Consider the following 22,858-nt stretch of genomic DNA (forward strand, 5'->3'; position numbering starts at 1 on the left):
ATCTTGTCCAGATTGGAAGTAAAATAATTATTTATGGGATGATTTCCACTATTGATTTGCATGGAAACTTTGACCTGCTCCATTTGGGACCCAGGACAGTTTACCACTTCTGTAGGCTCACCATATTGATGTCAGATATAGTGGGGATATCTGATAGGCTTAACCTCCTGCAGCCTCGAAATTCCAAACTCCAAATCTACAGCCTCAATCTCCCCACTAGCTGGAATTAGCCCACACCCAGCATGATTTATTTTCCAGTGCAGTCTTTCTTGTTAGCTTAAGAGTTGAAAATCAAATATTTAGAAATAAAGGAAAAATCATACATGTATATTAGAATCTTAATTTTAATGGAATCATTACAAGGTTGATTTTTTCTTCATTATTAAATAATTTTTCTTACATCTTATTGTTTACTGTATCAGAAACTTCTAGAATGGAGGAAAATCTGGCTTCATGATACTTGCATTTACAGACATCCCCCACCCCGCAAAATACAAACAAATTAAAAAATGGGCAGTTGACCCTTAAAGACAACACATTCTATTTACATCATCCACATAGCAACATCCCAACATTAAAGGTAAGCAGGAAAATGGAAAGTCAAAATTGATGCATACATTGTCCAAGATGGCTGACTCAGGTTCTAGATTTCTTGAGATTAAATATCAGTATCATGTTTCACAGCTTAAAGAGACTTATAAACTTGTAATCAGCCTAGGTGCCATCATTCATTATTATATAAAACAACTCAGGTGTTAATGTGTATTAATAGTACTATTATCCAACAAATGGTCTGTTCACATTATTTTAGAAAGCATTAAAGTGCAGTTATAGTAGCTCTTTAAAATTTCACACTTCTTACCATTCTTTTATGCTTCTAGCAGCTTGTTTGTTAGTCATTAGTACAAATATATATGTATATATATATCAATTTATATGTAAAGATTTTCTATGAGTTACATTTCTGACCTACTTAGAGAATTTATCTATTAGGAGAAATGATGTCATTTCCCATTACTTAAAACAAGAGGGGGAAAAAACCACCTCTCTTTTCTCTTCCCTCTGAGAAGCCCTTTAAACACTTGAAAAAAATGTCTTAAACTTGAAGTGTTTGTTGTTTAATTGTTTCAGTCAAGTCTGAATCTTCATGACCCCATTTGGGGTTTTCATGTCAAAGATACTGAAGTGATTTGCCATTTCTTTCTCCAGTTCATTTTACAAATGAGAAAACTGAGGCAAACAGGGTTAAGTGATTTACCCAGTGTCTGAGACCACACCTGATTTAGGAAGATAAATCTCCCTCACTCCAGACCCAGGAACTATTCATCTCACTACCTAAGTGCCTTTAAAATACATTTTTTTGTGCTAAGATACAGTTGGGAATGAAAGGGGCTGCTGGGATGACATATGACACATAACAAGTACTAAATGGAAATGAAAAAAAAATTCCTAAAACCAATTCATCTATGACCCCCACTTCCCAGCCCCTAGCAAAGTACCTTCTTCTTTAAAAGCTTTAAATTTATAGTCCATTTATCTTGATAAGTATTTTTTGAACATATAACCTTAGGCTTAAACTTAATTCTTGCTAGTTACTAATTCATGTATGCCTAGCCTTTTTCATGTTTATTCTGAAGCTATCGTTAAGATAATCTTCTCCACTTTATGTTTTGTTTTGAGGGTCTTAGAAGAAAAGGTATTTCATCAATATTGATTGTAATGTTACAGGAAAGGGACTGGACCTGTGATTTCTCTGGTTAAAGAGACTACCTGATAAAAGTAATCTCTCAACCAATACAGGTAGGCATAAGGGTAGGAAAGGTGGGCCTTTTTAGCTGAGGACAATTTAATCTAGGTCTCCTAATTTTTAAGGAGACGTATTATGTAATTTTGAAGCAACTTTTGTATCTCTCTTGTAGGCAGAGAATCACACCTCTTCTTTTATCAGGAAAATTTTGCTAGTGATGGGCATGATGAGTTCTGTTTTTCATCAATTGGCCAAATGTTAGGACTCAATAGTCCATAAAGTGCATTGTATATTTGAAAATTTAAATTTTTGAAAGGATGAAAAGTCACAACATGTCCAATATTGCTTAACATTGGATATTAAGGGGAAGCTGGGTGGCTCAATGGATTGAGTCTAGAGATAGGAGGTCCTGGGTTCAGATCTAGCCTCAGACACTTCCTCTCTGTGTAACCCAGGGCAGGTCATCTAACTCCCATTGCCTAACCCTTACCACTCTTCTGCCTTGGAACCAATATTTATTATTTGTTCTAAGATGGAAGGTAAAGGTGTTTTTTTTTTTGTTGTTGTTTTTTTAAACCAACAAAAAACAAACATTGGATATTAACCTTCTCCCCAACTAAAGAATAAAATAAAGACATGCCCTTAGTTATATTTTTAATCTCATGCAGGTAAAGAGCATTGTGAACTTTAGTTGTATGTATGGTACATGGGTGAACTGTGATGTGTGTTTGTATAAAACACTATGTTCTTTCTATGCAAATTCTGAAGTTGATTTCCTGAAATCACACCTTTTTTTTAAAACAACAAACACCTAGCTATAAAGTTCTCTGTTCCAAAGAGCTCTTAAGACCATAGCAATGGCTGAGCTATTTCAGCATTCCGCTCTTGTATGGTGGGCATTTGGCTGTGAACTAAATGCTTAACAAACACTAGAAGAAACACAATCACTATGATGCTCCCAAGGAAGACGCCCACAAAGTAAGCATATGAATGTAGTTTGTAAACCTTTAGATTCATGTTGCTCTGTGGAGTCATCACACTGGGTGAAATTGCTTTGGGGGCTGTTGTAGAAAGAAGTTCCTTTACGTTCGCCAGTGATCCATTGTGTGGCAGTGGAGGAATGTCAAGAATATAGCACAGCAGAGGGTACAGGTCTGTAGAGTTTATGGATTCCTTTGAAACATTCTTTTTGAAAGCAGGACCAAGGGCCAAGAACAACGGATGCATATCAGAAAGTGCATTATCGTAACCATGGTTACCTACTGTAAAAACAAAACCGATGAGTTAGCCAGCTGCTTGACACTGAAATAATCACTTGGTTTTTCATATTTTTAAGTTAAATACAAACTTGGTCTGGTTTTGAAAGTATCTTTTTACCCAGAAGTTATACTACAATTTCTTTCAATAAATGGGAAGTCAAACAGGATGATCTCTCTAGACCACATGCTATGAATTATATAGGTAGTCTTCAACTTGAATTCCAAATTCCAAAATTCTTCAAAATTTACCATTCAATTATGCCCAATTATATATATATATATGTATATATATATATATACATACATATATACATATAGCACCTACTATGTGCCAGACACTATGCTAAATGTTTTACAACACTATCTCATGTGATTCTCACAACAATCCTGAGAGGTAGGTACCATTACTATCCCCATTTTATAGATGAGGAAACAGAGGCAAACAAAGATTAAGGATTACACAATAAGTGTCTGAGGTTGGATTTGAACTTGATCTGTCCTGACACCAGGCCCAGTGTTCTATCCCACAGAATGCATGAACATGAATTTATGTCAGTCTTCTATGGGATGTGTTCTGCATATTCTGAATCTTGGTCTTGCCCATGGCCAAACCACTCACCCTGGGGGACTTTGATTCTCAACCAGTATTTAGTTTTTGTTTGGAAGTACTAATCTGAATAGTGGCAAGCCAGTGATAGCAGAGGAGAAAGGATTAAGGGAAAGATAAGGTAGATCTCTTTTAACTAGGAGAATGACTTTTTTTTTGTAGTTAGTAAGCTATATCAGAAGATAACTCTAAATTAGGGATTCTAAAAATGTTTAGAGCCACAGTAGAATCCTTTGAATAAGTATGCAGCTTCTCAAAGAAATTAAAGTATGGCTCTCACTTGGATGTGTAAATACTGCTAAGTTTGTCTCCCTGCTTTCTAGTTATTTATCAGACTCGGTGCTGAAACATGGCTAATCAAAGGAAGTGGCTAAAAAAGAGTGAGCTTTGATCTTGTGGATTCATCATCAGTCAGCATTGTGTTTTTGCATTATTTAAGTCAAAGTTTGGAGAATTTCTGACACTGTGAAATGATGGGGGGAGGGACCAAAGGATGGGAAATTTAGGGCAAATAATTTGGTTCATGCATTCCAAAGGCAGGTTTACATGGCATAACATCAGCATGCAAGCAAGGCAAAGCAGTCAGGGCTGATGAAATGATATATGAAGAATGCAGAAAGACTTTCTGTTTCAAAGGTGGACTGACCAGGAACTTGATCAACATTGGCAGGTTTATACTTGCTACAGGAAAGTATGTGATGAGATCAAGAAAGAAACAAAGCAAACACCCTGTCTGTCAAAAAGTAATCAAGTGACCTTAAATTTCCTCCAAAGTCTCTTCAAATTATCCGTCACAGCACCCTAAAATAATAAAAGCTTGCATTCATATAGCTTTTAAAGGTTTGCAAAACCCTTTACATTATTGTCTCATTTGACTCTCACAATAACCCTATGAAGTAGATGCCAGCATCACCCCCAATTTAAAGCTGAGGTAACAGGCTGGGAACGGTTAATCTACTTGCCCAAGTTCACACAGTCAGTAATCATTTGACATAGGATTAGAACTTGGGCCTTCTTATTTTAGGTGTCACTATCAAGCTGCCTGAATTCCATGGTGCCATTAAAGGTATTTCTTCACTTAATTTTCTGTAGGAAAAAATAGGTGTAAATGATTTTTAGAAATGTAATCTACATATAATCTGGAGAAGAAAAAATTTATAAAAATTAAAATTTAAAAAATCAGATAAGAAATATGAATTATGGATATTATCATTCCTTCCTTTCCTCCCTCCCTCTCTTTCCTCCTTCCTTCCTTCCTTCCTTGATAAAGAATCTGATTTATAACATAGAATTAACCAAAAGGAATTTAAAGCTACCAACTGAAAATCTGGTAGAGGTAAAGTACTTCCAGAAGTGATCAAGTTTATAAAATGATGAAAAATGATTATATTTATAAATTAGATTCATGTCCTTTTCAGACACACCTGTTCTATAAACTATGTTGACAGTCAATAAGTCCTGGAGCTACAAAGGAAGACAAAAGTATTGTCCCTTCCCTCACCTCAGGAAGTTTATATTTTAACTGGAAAGTCAACATGGAAATAACTAGGTACCTATAAGATGGATATAGAGTAAATGGAAAGCAATCTTTAGAGGGAAGGGTCTGGGAATGAGAGAGAGGGAGACCAGGGAAGGAAGGCCCCAGATAGAAGGCAAAGTTTTGAAGGAAATATTAAAGGAAGCCAAGGAACCAAAGAGGTGGAAATGAGGAGGCACCACATTCCAGGCATGAGGTACAAGTTAGCTAGCACCAAAGCAAAGAGTGGAGAGACGGAGCATCATTATTCCAGGAATAGCAAGAAAGTCAGAAAAACTAGATTGCAGAGTTCATGTAGGGGAGTCTGGAGTAAAGAATACTGGGAAAGGAACAAGGAGCCAGTTTATAAAGACCTTTAAATGCCAAACAAAAGATTTAACATTTGATCTTAGTCTAATATGATTCAGCTGGTGTATGTGTGTGTGTGTGTGTGTGTGTGTGTGTGTATTTGTGTGTGTGTGTATGTATGTGATGGTGGGGGAAGGGGTGTCATGATCAGATACCCCATTCTAGGAAAATCACTTTAGCAGCTGAGTGAAGGATGGGTATTGACTATGGGTGGATCCTCAGAAAACAGAGTAAATTGTTTGCTATAAGGAGGTGAATGCTCAATTCTTAGGGCATGCAGGTGTGCTTAACTATGAGTAGAGAAGGCTAATTGGTTATCTAAGCAATAATTAATCCCCAGGATGACAGTTCTTCATGAAAATAATTACATTGAAGCAATATACCGCAAAATACTTACACATAAATGAATTGGATCTATTCTGTAAAATGGTCCATCCTTTGTCAGCCATTATTAAGATGGGTTGAATTCTCTGATGGTACTTGTAATGAAATCTGTCTGGAATATCCTCTTTTTTATAAACAGTCAGGTTAGGATGAGCATTATTCAATGCTGCAAAAATCTTATCAAATTTACCTGGAGAAGAGTGGAGAAATATAGGAAACTGAAACCAGATTGTGCATTATAAATCCAAAAAAAAGCTTTCTCTGAGAAAAAAAAATAAAACAAAAGTTCTTTGGCCACTGAAAATTACAATTTTTAAATAATAATTTTTAATTTTACAAATCACATTTTTAAAAATAGGCTTGCAGGGCTCTTAGAAGTCATCTGATCTAACGCTCTCATCTCACAAATGAAGAAACTGAGGCCAGGGCAGTTTGGAAAAGGATCTTCCTGAGTAAGAAAAAGTTAATACAGCAACATTTCCAAAACACAGATGAACTATGTCAGTGAAAAGCAATTGATAGAATACAACAACATTTATTTAGTCTTTTTATGTGGAGAAATTCTGTTGGACTCCTCCCTTCCCTGTCATGCCTCAACACTGCAGGGAAGACTGAAGAGCTTATTCCTTGTTTTAAGTAAACTCGCTTTAAAGAATTAATAAAGTAATAAAAAGGGGGCATTGATTCATCTGCAGATCTGGAAAGTGCAATATAAGGAATTTTCTGCTTGGAATATATTATGCATTTACCAGGGAAATAAAATATTACCATGTAATTGTAAGTTTGTCAGTTAGATATGGATGGCTAATACCCAAGCAAAAGAAAGTAAGGTAAAGGAGAGAAGGTAAGATTTAGCAGAAAAATGTGGAATTAGGGGATCCCTTGAAAACTAAAGGAGAGGGGCAGGTAGGTAGCACAATGGATGGAGTACTAGTTCTAGAAGTGGGAGGATATGGGTTCAAATATGATCTTAGACACTGTGATCCTGGACAAGTCACTGAATCCCATTTGCCAAGCCCCTGCTTTTATTTTGTCTTAGAATTGATACTAAGACAGAAGGTTTCTTTTTATTAAAGAAATCTGTCACTTTCTGGCTATATGATTGTGGGCAAGGCACTGAACCCTGTTTGCCTGAGTTTCCTCATCTGTAAAATGAGCTGGAGAAGGAAATGGTAAACCAGTCTGATATCTTTGCCAAGGATTCATGAAGAGTAAGACATTCCTGAAAGGCACAACAAAATAGTCATCGAATCAGATTCTGAAGGGGTCTATTATGGCAAAAGATATACCATTTAATATATTATTAAGGTTGGAAGGACTTTTCAGGACTGGGTTGAGAATGGCTCTTCGGATTCAGTCCCCTCATTTCACAGATAAAGAAAAGGAGGACAAAAGAGGTTAAATGATTTGGCTTCAGTCATATACTCCTGGCTCCAACCCAGTTCTCCTAACTTCTAGAAGGTCCTGGGTACTTTCCTTAATAAAATTCTGGAGCAGCTCGGAGGCACAATGTATAGAGCACTAGAAGGGAAGTTCTGTGTTCAAATCCAACCTCAGAAACTGCCAAATTGTCTGACCCTGAGCAAGTCACTTAACCTCTGATTGCCTGACAGAAATGCCAGACCACTTCTGTATACTTATCAAGAACACCCCATGGATAGCTATGTTCCATGGAGTCACAACAAGTCAGACACGACTGATCAATAACAATATTACTATTGCTATGTTAAAGTCAGGTGGGTGGTGCAGTGGATAGGGAGCTGGGCCTGGAATCACAATGACCTGAATTTAATTCCAACCTCAGATTCTTTGTAATTTTATGATGCTGTGCAAGTCACTTTTATCTCAATTTCCTCAATTATAAAATGGGGATAATACAAGCATATGCCTGTGTAAGCATGTGGGTGAATGTATAATTAAATATGCATGTATGTATGATACACATATACATATATATGTATACTTATTTATGCTTGGCTCTCATCAGTAGTAGGCACTCAATAAATGCTTATTTCCTTTTCTCCTTCCTTTCCTATGACACAGCTGAGCATATTAAAATGAGATCTTAGAAGCACTTACCTAAGAAGCTCCCTAGCTTGGTTACAGAGATCAAGCTATGTTAAGACAAAAGGGATAAAGAAGAACAAAGTTCTCTTTTAAAATGGCCAATCAGGACAATCAGAACTGGGTTTTACCTTTTTTTGGCAAAATGGCTCTAACTGGTGAATGGTCTATCAGGATGTAGTCATTTGGATCAACATATTGGTCAAGCTCTATGATCTTTTCCCCAGAACACTGTGTCATGCCATGATCGCTTGTGATAATGAGGTTCATTTTGTCCCACAATTTTTCTTTGTTCAGCTCGCTGATGAGGTACCCCAACTTATTGTCAATATCAGAAATAACAGAGTCCATGAGGGGATTGTCGGGACCTAAATTATGGCCCATCTCATCAGGATCCTCCCAGTAAAGTAGACCAAGATTTATGGGTTTCTTGGACTTAAACCATTCAATAAGTCTTCTGACTCTGTCTTCAAATGAAACAGACTCATTGTAAGGCAAATAGTAGGTAGGAAATTTTCCATGTATTTTCACATCTGTTCCAGGCCACATCGCGGCACCAGTGTTATGTCCTGCACCTTGATTTGTGATCCATATTGGGGTTGCATCTTCCCAAAATTCTGAATCATAGATGTTCATGTCTTCCAAGGAGAAGGTTTTGTTCCGAGTAGAATCATACATATCATTGGCAATTATGCCATGACTCTCTGGGTAGAGACCAGTCACCAAAGTATAGTGATTAGGATAGGTTGTTGTAACAAAAACATTAGTAACTTGCTTGACATAGGCACCGTACTTCATGATATAATGAAAATGGGGTGTGGGTACTCTGTAGATGTAATCCCAACGGAATCCATCAAAAGAAACCAGCAGAATTTTTTGCTCATGTTGTAGTTCAGAAAATGCGACTGAAAATGTTAATGCAGACAGTGTGAAGAACACACAGCAACAGAATTTTGAATCCATTTTCAGAAAAAAAAATCTGTAGAGTAAAGACAGGCATGTTAGCATCAATCATTTTCAACACTTTATAGCAACTCTCAGTGATCCCCCCAAAATGATTAGGAAGAGTTTGTTTTTTTCAATCATAGCCTGTGAAGAAGCATAGCAAGTACCCTCTGCATTTACTTTAGGCAAAATAAAAAGAAATTTTTTGGATAAAAAATTACAGTAAATAAATAAAATTTCATAAAGAAATTGTTATGAGAAGAAACATTCATAAAATTGATAGAAATATAGCTATCCTTAAGAGGGCCTTAAATACTCTAAAAATTATTTCTCCTTGCTTACCAGCATTTTATAAAAGGATTCCTATAAGTAGTGAGTTCCTTTAGAGTATCCAGAATAAGGTTTACTTTTCTGGAGCACAACTACCACTAAAATCAAGAATATCCTATACATGCAAATATTTTTTATGAGTAGACTAAAATCTGGCATCTTGGCAGTAGGAAAAATTTGCAAATTCATTCACTGCATTTTTGTATACAAAATACAAAAAAAAATGCAAAAGTCAACTAAAGTCAACTATTAGTTCCCTTTTTTTTTCTATCTTCATTTTCAAGTTAGGCAGTTGTTTGCTATTGTTGTTCAGTCTTTTCAGATGTATCCAATTCTTCATGACCCCATTTAGGCTTTTCTTGGCAATGATAATGAAGTGGCTTGCTATTTCTTTTCCAGCTCATTTTACAGATGAGGAATCTGAGGCAAACAGGGTTAAGTGACTCATCCAATGTCCCACTGCTAGTGAGTGTCTGAGGCTGAATTTTAATTTAAGATGAGTCTTCCTAACTCCAAGCCTAGTACTCAATCCCCTGTACCACCTAGCCAAAGGAAAATAAACAGATGAACTCTGAAACTCAAACATATTTGCAAAATACAAATCTGTTTTCATTTACTAGGGGGAACAGAATCAAGGTGTAATTTCTCACTTAAAACCCGCAATAGATTTTGAATGCGAACTATAAAATGGAAAAACAAGCCTGGAGTTGTTTTTGTCTCCTGCAAACATTAGCCTTTAGCAGAAATATGTGCAGATAAATAATTCCTCAGGAGAGGATCCAAACCAGTTTAAAAAAGACTTAATCAGTGTAAAGATCTCTTCTCTAAAAATGATTTACTATTTAAGAAAAGTAAGTAGCTCTGTCTCAAGTATCCATATAAAATGGACAGATCTACCCTCTGCAAATAAATCTTATTTTAATAATTAAAACAGACTTTCTCCCAAAGGAAGGATTATTTAGTTTTGTTTTTTTTTTCCTTTCTTAGCTAATACTTCACTGAATATGTTTTCAAACAGCACAAAAAAGCAGATCAAACCTAGTTTTCTGCTTATTAGTCTTGAAATTAAATGTGTAAAATGTTTCTAAAATAGGTAAATACTATTTGAAAAATAAAAAAAATTGTTCCTTTCAGACTATAATTTTGGGGACTCTTGTCCCTGGATCAGCGACAAGGACAGGTATTATGATCTCTTCTGTAGAAGGAACTCCCAGATAATGAAATTCCCTCTACCAATGCATTTGGTAACTTCTCTGAAACTTATGATCTTGGAGAGATGGCTAGAATATGTCCAAACCAAAGACACACAACATATTTGCACTTATTCAATGTCAGTATTAAAAAAGACACCATCATTTTGTCATAGGTGTCCAGCCATTTCAGTCATGTCTGACTCTGTGACTTTATGTGGGGTTTTCTTGGCAAAGATACTAGAATGATTTGCATTTTCCTTCTCCAGCTCATTTTAAACATGAGGAAACTGAAGCAAATGGGGTTAAGTGACTTGCTCAGGGTCATACAGCAAGTAAGTGTATGAGACCAGATTTGAATTCAGGAATATGAGTCTTCCTGACCCCAGGTCTGGTGTCTATCCACTGCGCCACTTGGCTCCCTATTGATAATATATCTAGACCAATCTATAAGCAAATAGGATTCATCTCCTAAAATATCTCTAACAACCATTCATCTAGTCTCTTTGAAGGCACTGAGGATTAAAGAACTCATGCTCTATTGAGGCAGTCCACCCTTCTTTTGAACAGCTCTAATTGCTAGAATGTTTTTCCTTCTATCTGGCTAGAATCTGTCTCTCTACAACTTCCATCAGACCCTACTGAGTTTTCCTTTTAAACCCAAGTAAGCTCTTTTTCCACCTGACAGTACTAGATTTGTGGAGGCAGAAATTGTATTCTTGTCATTTCTTCTGTGAGCTAATGATCTCATTTCTTTTTGTTTCTCTGTAGGTTATTTATTTAGTCAATTTAGAATATTATTCCTTGGTTATAAGAATCATATTCTTTCCCTCCCTTCCCTCCCCCTCCCCTTCCATAGCTGACGCACAATTCCACTGGGTATTACACGTGTCCTTGATCAGAACCTAATTCCATGTTGTTGGTGTTTGCATTAGGATGCTCATTTAGTCTACATCCTCAACCATATCCCTTTGATCTATGTATTCAAGCAGTTGTTTTTCTTCTGTGTTTCTACTCCCACAGTTTTCCTCTGCATGTGGATAGTGTTCTTTCTTGTAGATCCCTTCAAGTTGTTCAGGATCACTGCATTGCCACTAATGGAGAAGTCTTTTACATTCGATTGTACCACAGTATACACAACATTCTGTGTACAATGTTCTCCTAGTTCTGTTCCTCTCACTCTGTATCACTTCCTGGAGGTTGTTCCAGTTCCCAAGGATTTCCTCCACTTTATTATTCCTTTGAGCACAATAGTATTCCATCACCAACATATACCACAATTTTTTCAGTCATTTCCTAATTGAAGGGCAGCCCCTCATTTTCCAATATTTTGCCACCACAAAGACTGCAGCTATGAATATTCTTATTTGTCTTTTTTCTTTATTATCTCTTTGGGGTCCAAACCCAGCAATTCTATGGCTTGGTCAAAGGGCAAACAGTCTTTTAGTGCCCTTTGGGCATAGTTCCAAATTGCCCTCCAGAATGGATGGATCAATTCACAACTCCACCTGCAATGCATTAAAGTCCCAACTTTGTCACATCCCCTCCAGCATTCATTACTTTCTATTGCTGTCATGTTAGCCAATCTGCTAGATGTGAGGTGATACCTCAGAGTTGTTTTGATTTGCATTTCTCTGATTATAAGAAATTTAGAAAACTTTTTCATGTGCTTATTTTTTTATTTCTTTAACTGAAAATTGCCTATTCATGTCCCTTGCCCATTTATCAATTGGAGAATGGCTTGATTTTTTGTACAATTGATTTAGCTCTTTATAAATTTGAATAATTAGACCTTTGTCAGAGGTTTTTGTCATGAAGATTGTTTCCCAATTTGTTGCTTCCCTTCTAGTTTTGGTTGCATTGGTGTTTGTACAAAACCTTTTAAATATGATATAATCAAAATTATTGATTTTGCATTTTGTAATTTTTTCTAGCTCTTGCTTGGTTTTAAAATCTTTCCTTTCCCAAAGATCTGAAGTGTATACTATTCTGTGTTCACCTAATTTGCTTATAGTTTCCTTCTTTATATTCAAGTCATTCACCCATTCTGAGTTTATCTTGGTGTAGGGTGTGAGATGTTAATCCAAACCTAATCTCTCCATATTGTCTTCCAATTTTCCCAGGAGTTTTTATCAAAGAGTGGATTTTGGTCCCCAAAGCTGGGGTCTTTGGGCTTATCATAGACTGTTTTGCTGAGGTCACTTACCCCAAGTCTGTTTCACTGATCCTCCTGTCTCTTGGCCAGTACCAAATTGTTTTGATGACCACTGCTTTATAGTATAGTTCTAGATCTGGGACTGCAGGCCTCCTTCCTTCACTTTTTTTTCATTATTTCCCTGGATATCCTTGATCTTTTGTTCTTCCAAATGAACTCTGTTATGTTTTTTTTTTTTCTAATTTAGTAAAATAGTTTTTTTGGTAGTCCAATGGGTATGGAACTAAATAAGTAAATTAATTTGGGTAGGATTGTCATTTTTATTATGTTAGCTCATCCTACCCATGAGCAATCAATCTTTTTTCAATTGTTTAGATCTAGTTTTAATTGTGTGGAGAGTGTTTTGTAGTTGTGTTCATATAGTTCCTGTGTTTATCTTGGCAGATAGATTCCTACATGTTTTATATTGTCTAGAGTGATTCTAAATGGAATTTCTATGTCTAATTCTTGCTGCTGAGATGCATTGGAAATATATAGAAATGCTGATGACTTATGTGGGTTTATTTTGTATCCTGTAACTGCTAAAGTTGTTGATTATTTCGACTAGCTTTTTTGTTGTTTCTCTAGGATTCTTTAAGTTGACCATCATATCATCTGCAAAGAAGGATAGTTTGTCTCCTCATTGCCTATTTTAATAATTTCAATTTCTTTTTCTTCTCTAGTTGCTTCAGCTAGTGTTTCTAGTACGATGTTAAATAATAAAGGTGATAATCCTTGTTTCACTCCTGATCTTATTGGGAAGGCTTCTAGTTTATCCCCATTGAAGATGATGTTTGCTGATGGTTTTAGATATATACTGTTTATTATTTTTAGGAAAGGCCCTTCATTCCTATGCTTTCTAGTGTTTTTAATAGGAATGAGTGTTGTATTTTGTCAAAGGTTTTTTCTGCATCTATTGAGATAATCATGTGATTTTTGTTGGTTTGCTTGTTAATATGGTCAGTTATGTGGATCGTTTTCCTAATATTGAACCATCCTTGCATTCCTGGTATGAACCCTACCTGATCATAGTGAATAATCTTTGTGATCACTTGCTGGAGTCTTTTTGCTAGTATCCTATTTAAGATTTTTGCATCTATATTCATTAAGGAGATTGGTCTGTAGTTTTCTTTCTCCATTTTTGAATTGCCTGGCTTTGGAATCCGTACCATTTTTGTGTCGTAAAAGGAATTTGATAGAAGTCCTTTGCTTATTCTGTCAAATAGTTGGTATAATATTGGGATTAGTTGTTCTTTGAATGTTTGATAGAATTCATTTGTGAATCCATATGGGCCTGAGGATTTTTTCTTAGGAAGTTCTTTGATGACTTATTCAATTTATTTTTCTGATGTGGGGTTGTTTAGGTAATCTATTTCTTCCTCTTTTAGTCTAGGCAATTTAAATTTTTTGTAAATATTCATCCATATCTCCTAGATTGCCATATTTATTGCAATATAATTGGGAATAATAATTTTTAATGATTGCCTTAATTTCTTCTTCATTAGAGGTGAGCTCTCCCTTTTCATCTTGGATACTGTCAATTTGGTTTTCTTCTTTCCTTTTTTAAATTAGATTGACCAGTAAAGCACTGGTGTATTTTATTTGTTTTTTTTTTTTAAAGTACCAGCTTCTAGTCTTATTTATTAATCAATAGTTCTTTGACTTTTAATTTTATTAATTTCTCCTTTGATTTTTAGGATTTCTAATTTAGTCTTCATCTGATAATTTTTAATTTGTTCACTTTCTAGTTTTTTCTATCTCATTTCTTGAACAGATCATTGTAGAGATTGGTTTTTAGTGTCCAGTTTTATCCTAGTTGTACACCTATGGACATACTCCAACCTGTTTCTTAAAATGTGACACCTTGAAGTGAATACCATAATCCTATACTCAGGAGGTGGCCTAATCAAAGCAGAGGACCACAGGACTCCTACATCCCTTGTTCTGTAAACAAAGTAATACATATTGCATGGTGACTAGAGTGCTGGACACAAAGTTAATAGATATAGATTTAGAGGCAGCTAGGTGTTTCAGTGGATAGAAAACCAAGCCTGGAGTTGTGAGGACTTGGATTTAAATCTGACCTCATACATTTCTTAGTTGTGTGACCATGGGCATTCACCTAACCCCAATTGCCTAGCCTTTACCACTCTTAGAACCTATATTGAGTACTGATTCTAAGACAGAAAGAAGGTAAAGATTTTTTTAAAGATATGAATTCGAATCTCACTGCCAAATCTTATGAACTATGTCACCAAAACCAAGTCATTTAACTTCTCCAAGGCTGTTTCCTTTTTTGTAAAATGGGAATAAAAATAAAACTGTAGCACCTATCTCATGCTTCAGCTATCTTTTTACCCTGGAATTTCCCTCAAGGAGTGGGGCCTTTTCAACATGCTTCTCCAACTTCTTCCCTTCTTCCTTTCATAAGCTCCTCCTGAAGCATTCATTTTGGAGATAGGCCCAGGCCAGTTATGCTTCATTTCCTTCCTGGCTTTGCTTTTGACTCTCTGGATTTCCCCACCTTGCACCTACATGGGTACTTTCCCTCCCACTCACCCTTGCTCACTTCTCCCCACCTCTACTTTTCTTAGCCAGCTCTCATCTGTACTGTTTTTTTGCACTAAAGTGCAAGCTCTATCTGTATATGATACAGAATGCAAGCTGTGACTCTCTTGTTGCTTATATTTGTGTCTTCAGCACTAAGTATAGTGCTTGAAACATTATTGTCATTCAGTCATTTCAGTTGTGTCTGACTCTTTGGGCCCCTATTTGGGAGATTCTTGGGCAAAGATTCTGGAATGGATTGCCCTTTCCTTCTCCTGCTCATTTTACAGATGAGGAAACTGAGGCAAATAGGTAGAAGTGACTTGTCTAGAATCATATAGTTTGTAAGCACCTGAAGCCAGATTTGAATCCAGGAAATTGAGGTTTCCTGATCCCAGACTGAGTATTCTATCCATTGTACCACCTTGCTGCCTTGCTTCAAATATAGGAAGTATTTAAAATATTCTTATTTCTTGCTGCTTGCCTATCTTTCCAGAGTTGTTGTTCAGTTCAAATAATACAACAAAGGTAAAGTTTCTGTGACTATTATAAAATAGTTTCATATTTTTGTATTTGTATCCCCAGGACTTAATACAGTGCCCAGCACATGTCAGGCATTTAATAATGATTGATTTAATTTGATGCCATGCTATTTATTTGAATCAAGCTCTTAGTCTCCTAAAACTCCAGGTTATCTTATGAACTGTCTAGCTCAAATGCCTGAACAGAAAAAAAGAGACTTTAGATTTATGCCTGTTCATTTTATCTTCTCTGATTTGGTCTAAATCTGGAATTTGAATCCAATTCTTCTGACTTCAAATCTACTTCTCTTTCCAGTGCACCAAACATTCATTATAACACTCAAAATGCATTTATAAGAGGGGGAAAATATTTTCCTAATAAACCAAGTCCAAACATTTTGATAAGGAGGAAGTTAGGATGGTAGACAGTCATAGAACCTGTTGGATACTAGGAAGCAGCAGTAGGGTTATAATTATTAGGTACTATATTCATCCATCTGGCAATTCACTTTTGATTTGCAATACCTTTTTTAACCCTTACCTTCTATCTTAGAATCCATACTAAATATTTGATTTGTGTGATAAGGGCTACCCAATTGAGATTAAGTGACTTACCCAGGGTCACACAGCTAGAAAGTGTCTGAGGCCAGATTTGAATCTATGTTCTCCCAACTCCCGGCCTGGTGTTCTATCCCCTGCAATACTTTTTTGATGTTTCCCAACTTTGGACTTGTTGTCTTCTAGACCATATGAATATCTCACATTCCTGGAGTCATCTGACTCCACATTTATGGCTTCAAGAAATCTCTTCTCTTTTCCTCCTTTGGTCTGAATGTTGCCACAAATATCACAATTCTACTACCTTGCATGAGGTACTCTCTGAAAATTTCTCAAGTTCAAAACTGGCAAGTATACTAAATGAACAGATCCTTAATTTGTTTCTTTCCCCCACTATGTTTAAAATTTACATTTTAAAGTGATTTATTGTTAATGGATTTGGGCTGATTCTGTCTCACATCTTGTCCTTGCTGTGACTAACACCACAGTTCTGGAAAGAGAGTTGACCTGGTTTGGAACTATGGCTTTTATTTCAGCTTTGAGCCATGAAACGGCATTGTTCAAAGGTGAGAATTTAGAACTTCAGTGTCATTCATTTTATCAAGCTATAACTAAATAAATTAGGCAACTCAAAGATTACAAGGCACAAAGAAGATGGCAATCTCCATTGATAGAGGAAATGTTTCCAGCCTTTATGACGACCTGATAAAAATTTGTTAGTTTGGTGGGCAGGCAACCCTCTTAAGAAAGTAAATATACACACATATTTAGGGGCCGCTAGTTGACACAGTGGATGAGTGCCTGGTCTGGAGTCAGGAAGGCTCATCTCCTTGAGTTCAAATCTGGTCTCAGGCAGTTACTAGCTATGTGAGCCTGGGCAAGTCACTCCACCCTGTCTCCCTCAGGTTCCTCATTTGTAAAATGAGCTGGAGAAGGAAATGGCAAACCATCCCTACTGCCTTTACCAAGAAAACTCCATATGGAGCAATGAAGAGTCAGAGACAACAAAAAATAACTGAATGTCAACAACAAATCTATATTTATAAAAGTGTAAGTATACATACAAATGCATATTTATAGAAATGTAGATACATATGTATATATAAATATATTTGTGTGCATATATGTATATATAAATGTATGTGTACATACATTTACATATACCTATATAAATATGTTGACATACATATGTGCATATTTATATATGTAAATATATTTATATAGACATGCATATATTAATGCAATGCATCTGCATAAATATGTTTACATAGGTTTGTGTTTGTATACATATGTATAAATCAACATGCACACATGCATGTATCAATATATTTATATACACATATGCATATATTCATGGCAACATACATATAAGTTGCAGAAAAGGTGCTGGCTTGCATGGCAGAGGGAGTTCCCCACCTGGGAATTCTCTATACCAATGGCATCATAGGTCCAATTCCTAGCTCTATTTCTGTTTCGCCAGATCCATTCCCTGGAGATGCAAAAGTTAAACAGTCCAAATTACGAGACAGTTGGCAAGTAGCTATTATGTTCCCTTAATTCATAGGATAATCTATAAATGGCTCCTAGACTCCCCTTTGCGAATTTACTTCTTACTATTTTCACCTTGTACTAACTTCTTATAAGCTTACTTAATATATTAGCTGTATTAATCTTCATTTGTAAAATGAGCTGAAAAAGGGCATGGCAAACCACTCAAGTGTCATTGCCAAGACATCCCGGAGTGGGGTCAGGAAGACTTGGACATGACTGAAAAGGACGACTGAACAAGAAGACTACATTAACGAAAGGGGGCAGGGTGATCAGGGGCACCAGAACAACATACACATTTTTAACACCTTTAACAAGTTTAAACTCTTCCCTCAAAAAGTTTTCTAATAGGGCAAATCAAAAGATCAAAAAAAAAGGCACATGCATCATAAACGTTTGAATAATGAAAAAGTAAGATCATTCAAGTGGAAAAAAGGTTTTCACAACTATTTCACAACTATTTCACACACAATGCCTCTGTCCTGTGGACATTTTTCTCAACAACTAATCCAAAGGCTAAGTATGACATTGCAGTTTCTCTTTCCAAACAAACAAACAAAAAAAACCCAGTTCTTCTTGGATGGAATATCTATTAAAAAGAAAACAAACACCAGCTTCTCATGCCTCAACTTGGCTAACAACAAATAGGTTTATTCCTAGAAATGAAGACATTGACCACCAGAATGGCTTTCTGAGCCCCTGGATCACACATAACCTGCTCAGGATAAATTAACTGGCAAACATTTATCAGGCCCCAGTTACTGTTACACATTGTGCTAGGTGCTGGGTATCCAAGGCCTGAAACAAAATAGTCACTCTTCTCAAGGAGCATTCTCTGTGGGGATTCAACATGTCTGATACAGGTAGATACAGAATAACTATAACAATTTTAGGGAGGAGGAACTGGCAGCTGAGGGGAAGGTAGAGATTAGGAAAGCTTCATGTAAAAGGGGCGCTGGAGTTAAATTGGGAAGAAAATTATGGATTTGAGGAGGCAGAGGTGAAGGGTAATTCTATTTCTGGTAGGAGGATCCTTAGTGCAAGGTTCTGTGTAGGGAAGAAAAGAGAAGAAATAAATGTACTATATCTAGACAGAGACAGCAGTTAGAGAGCTCTGAGTCCACATCCTGCCTTAGATTGCCTTTATAACCCTGAGTAAAGTCATTTCACTTTTCTCTCTGTTTCCTCATTAGTAAAATTGGGAAGGAAATGGTAAACCACTCTAGTAGTTTTGCCCAATGGGGTCACAAAGAGTCAGACACCACTGAAACAAGTCAACAACAGCAACAAATTTGGGATAATAATAGTATTTTACCTCACAAGGTTGTTCCATTCAAATGAGATCACATAAGTAAAACACTATTTAAATGCTGTTATCATTATTTGAGGAACTGCAGAAAGAAGGTCAACTTGACTAGAATGTAATAAAGCTGGACAGGTTGTAAAGGGCTCTTGCCATAACCCAGCAAGGAACACCAGTTACTGATTCCCCTACTTTCCTATATATGTATATATATGTGTATATATATATGTATATATATGTGTGTATATATATATATATATATATATATATATATATAATACACAATACTGGGTATTGGCTCCAAGGCAGAAGAGTGGTAAGGGCTAGGCAATGGGGGTCAAGTGACTCTCCCAGGGTCACACAGCTGGGAAGTGTCTGAGTTCAGATTTGAACCTAGGACCTCCCGTCTCTAGGCCTGGCTCTCAATCCACTGAGCCACCCAGCTGCCCCCTACAGTTACTGTTATAGATCCCACTAATATGAAAATGTCAATATTATGGAATCAATCATTATTAAACATCTTTAGTAACTTAATTTTTAATTATTTAATTTTAAATTTTCAGTTACAAATTCTTACCTGCCCCATCCATTGAAAAGGCAAGAAATATGATCTTCCTAAACATTTAAAATGGAAACATATAGGTAGCCTACATTTTATTATTATATCTCACTGTGTAATTTAATGATATGATATAATAGAATGAAAACTAGATTTGCCAATCTCTGTCACTTATGACTTGTTTAGCCTTGAGTTAGGCATATAAGCAGTCAGAACTTATTTCCTAAGATAGGTAATTAGATTAGAATGGATGACCCCTAGGGAAGGAGAAGGGAACAAGAATTTATTAAACACCTATGGTGGGCAGCTAGGTGGCACAGTGGATAGAGTGCTGGGCTGGGACTCACAAAAGATTTAACTTCTTGAGTTCTGGTCTAAGACACTAACTGGATATGTGACCCTGGGCAACTTTAACCTGTTTGCCTCAGTTTCCTCATCTATCAAATGAACTGGAGAAGGAAATGGCATACTAATTCAGTATCTCTGCCAAGAAAACTCCAAATAAGGTCGAGTTTGACAGTATTATAAAAAGCAGTGAACAAGAACAAATATGGTGTGTCAGGCTCTGTGCTAAGGGCTTTATAAATATTATCTCATTTGGTGCTTACAACAATCCTGAGGTACATGCTATTGTTATCCCTATTTTACAGTTGAGAAAAATGAGAAAGGTTAAAAATGAATTGCCCAGTATCATACAGCTGGTTAGTGTGTGAAACTAGATTTAAACTTAGTCTTCCTATCTTCAGGTCTAGTACTCCATTGCACTACCCACCTGCCTCTGCCTACTTCAACTACTCAATCAATCCTCCTTTAGTGTCAAAGATTCTCTTATCTGGTTAATAAGTTCTCAATATCCTAATATTTAATACTTACCTCTAGGGTTCCTTTCAGTTCTGAACTCATGAAGAGGGCAAGGTTGACCAAGGTTCAATAAGCATTTATTGGTGGTAAATCAGATTACAAAGTAGTGCTCTCAAATCATTTTCCATCTACCCCGCTTGATAAGAAAATGTTTTAGCCTCAGAATTATTCATAGAATTGTTTTTCTCCTCTTTACTTTGCTATTACGGAATATACCCATCAAATTATGTGCTGTACAGCTTTTTTTTTTTTGTGGTGGCAAAGAATTGGAAATTGAGGGGATGTCCATCAATTGGGGACTGGCTGAACAAATGGTCATATATTTTGGTGATGGAATATTATTGTGCTAGAAGAAATGAAAGCAGGATAATTTCATTAAAGGAAGGAAAGATCTACATGAATTGATACAGAGCAAAATCAGCAGAACCAGAATACTGCACACAGTAACAGCAATATTGTAGGATGATCAACTGTGAAAGACTTAGCTACTCTCAGCAATGCAAAGATCCAGTACAATTCAAGATCCAGGACTAATGACAAAGAATGCTATCTACCTCCAGAATAGAACTGTTGTAGTTGTAGTATGTTTTGCATGATAATACATGTATAATCAATCCAGATCAAATTACTTACCACCCTTGAGAGAGGGAAGGAAGTGAGGGAGGAAGACAATTTGGATCTTATAATTTCAGAAAACACAGGCTGAAAATTATTACATGTAATTGGGAAAATAAAATATCTTTGAATAAAAAATATGAACTGTACAAAATTCCTGCTTTTCCTGAGTTTACTATTTGAAGTGCCTATAAATGTTGAACTACATAAAAACAAACTGACTCATTCTGATCAGCTCCAAAATTCTGTATTTGGGGCTAGTTTCTGCTCTCCATCTTCTCTTCTTCCATCCCAACCTCCCCAAATATGACAGAATAGGAAGAAGCTCAAATCAGCCCTTCATTATTAAGCCCATAGATAAAATGAGTGATACAATACTTCTGATTTTCCTCTAATTTATTACGCAGCAGAAATGGCAGGCAAGGGGAGAGGCACTTGGCTTTCACTGGCCAACAGAACAAATTAGACCAAAGTTACATTAAAAAAAAAAAAAGCTTTCTAGTGTTTTGTAACTTGAGCTGCCACATCAATGACATCAACATAGCCTGTTCCACTAAAATGGGAAGTAGGGGTGGGAAGAACAGAAAGCAGAGCTTCTTTCTGCTTCACCAGCAAGAAATGCAGTTTTGCTGTGTCCCAGATCCTAATTTCCTAATTCCCTCAATTTACCGGGAACATGTGAAAGGTTGATTTGGGGGTGAGGGTGGGGATAACGCAAGGTTCAAGGATGGGCGAAAGAAGGGAGGAGAGGCTTAAGTTCGGTTTGTAAAAGAAAAGAGAAGGGATTAAGAAACTGGCCGTAGGAGTCTTTGTGGGCTGAGGGTTGGGGCATAGGGTTAATCACAGTTACACTGTTTTCGTTAAGGCCCAAGAAACCTCCACTGGGTAATGAATTCTCATTTCCCCAATATCTGCCCAGGTATTATATAAGGTGTGTAATTTACAAGGTGGACTCCGAGTGTTCGTTGGTGCGTGCGTGAGAGTCTGTATGTTTACATACCCCGTGGACTGCATGTGTACAGGATGCATTCCATGTATGTGTGGGTGTGCAAGAACGAGAGTGCATGGAATGGAATTTTGTGTGCGTGACAATATGAGCATGCAGTCACAGGGGAAGGAAAGGGTAGCGCCGCCCCCTCCCGCATCACATTCCTTTTCCTGGGGCTCTAAATCTCCGAGCTCAACCTGGGGCAATTTCAGGGGACTGAGGCTCCTTTCTCGACCCAGCAGATCCGAGATCCCAGGAAGTGGGGGACGGGGTAGGGAAGAGAGGCATTAAAGAGACAATACAGACTCACTTCCACTCACCTGCAAGTTTCCCGACGCTCTGCAGTGCACCTGACCCTTACTGATCCACCTTCCCCCGAAGGCTAAAGAAAGGAGCTGTCTGAAGTGGCCAGACTTACTGTCAATCAGAGGAGAGAGGGAAAGGCGTAGAAGGATGGGGGTGGGAGCTGATGTTACGGAGACTCTACTTGGGCTGGACCACGGAGGTGGAGCTGGGGTGGAGTCAGGAGTGGGCATCCAAGTACTGGCCAATGAGGAAGAAGATATCGGAGCATGGATCGCTCGGTCCCCCTCTTCACCGCCCACCTCTACTGTCTGCGAGCCCGGGGAACTAGTCTCAAAAAAGTTATTGGACTTGAACGAGAAAGGTGAATTTGTCAGAGTAAACAATGGTAAACAATTGCACAGCCATTAGCCTCGTTAATTCTCTTGAAGCTTATGATTGAAGGATTGT

General features: G+C 36.9%; 1 protein-coding gene across 2 annotated transcripts; it reads right to left on the minus strand.

The window, feature by feature from the left end:
* Positions 1 to 326: 326 nt before the first annotated feature.
* ENPP5 (ectonucleotide pyrophosphatase/phosphodiesterase family member 5) lies at positions 327 to 22,645 on the minus strand. Of its 2 annotated transcripts, none has more exons than XM_001368497.5 (4): positions 22,426 to 22,645; positions 8,078 to 8,925; positions 5,896 to 6,072; positions 327 to 3,009 (listed from the first exon to the last, which is right to left on the minus strand). In XM_001368497.5, exons 2-4 carry the CDS (start codon positions 8,907 to 8,909, stop codon positions 2,591 to 2,593), a joined length of 1,428 nt encoding a protein of 475 aa, XP_001368534.2. In that variant the 5' UTR covers positions 8,910 to 8,925; positions 22,426 to 22,645; the 3' UTR covers positions 327 to 2,590. The 2 variants fall into 2 exon arrangements, with proteins under 2 accessions (XP_001368534.2, XP_016286596.2); XM_016431110.2 differs by having other exon boundaries at positions 22,416 to 22,630.
* Between the last annotated feature and the right edge of the window lie 213 nt (positions 22,646 to 22,858).

The sequence above is a fragment of the Monodelphis domestica genome, chromosome 2 (assembly GCF_027887165.1).
Source record: "Monodelphis domestica isolate mMonDom1 chromosome 2, mMonDom1.pri, whole genome shotgun sequence".
In the NCBI taxonomy this organism is placed as follows: domain Eukaryota; kingdom Metazoa; phylum Chordata; class Mammalia; order Didelphimorphia; family Didelphidae; genus Monodelphis; species Monodelphis domestica.

Coding starts and splice junctions, on each gene's coding strand:
- ENPP5 (XM_001368497.5), bottom strand. CDS start 8,909: ATGGATTCAAAATTCTGTTGCTGTGTGTTCTTCACACTGTCTGCATTA. Junction 6,073..8,077: donor AGCCATTTTGCCAAAAAAAG/GTAAAACCCAGT, acceptor ACTCTTCTCCAG/GTAAATTTGATAAGATTTTT. Junction 3,010..5,895: donor TAGATCCAATTCATTTATGT/GTAAGTATTTTG, acceptor TTGTTTTTACAG/TAGGTAACCATGGTTACGAT.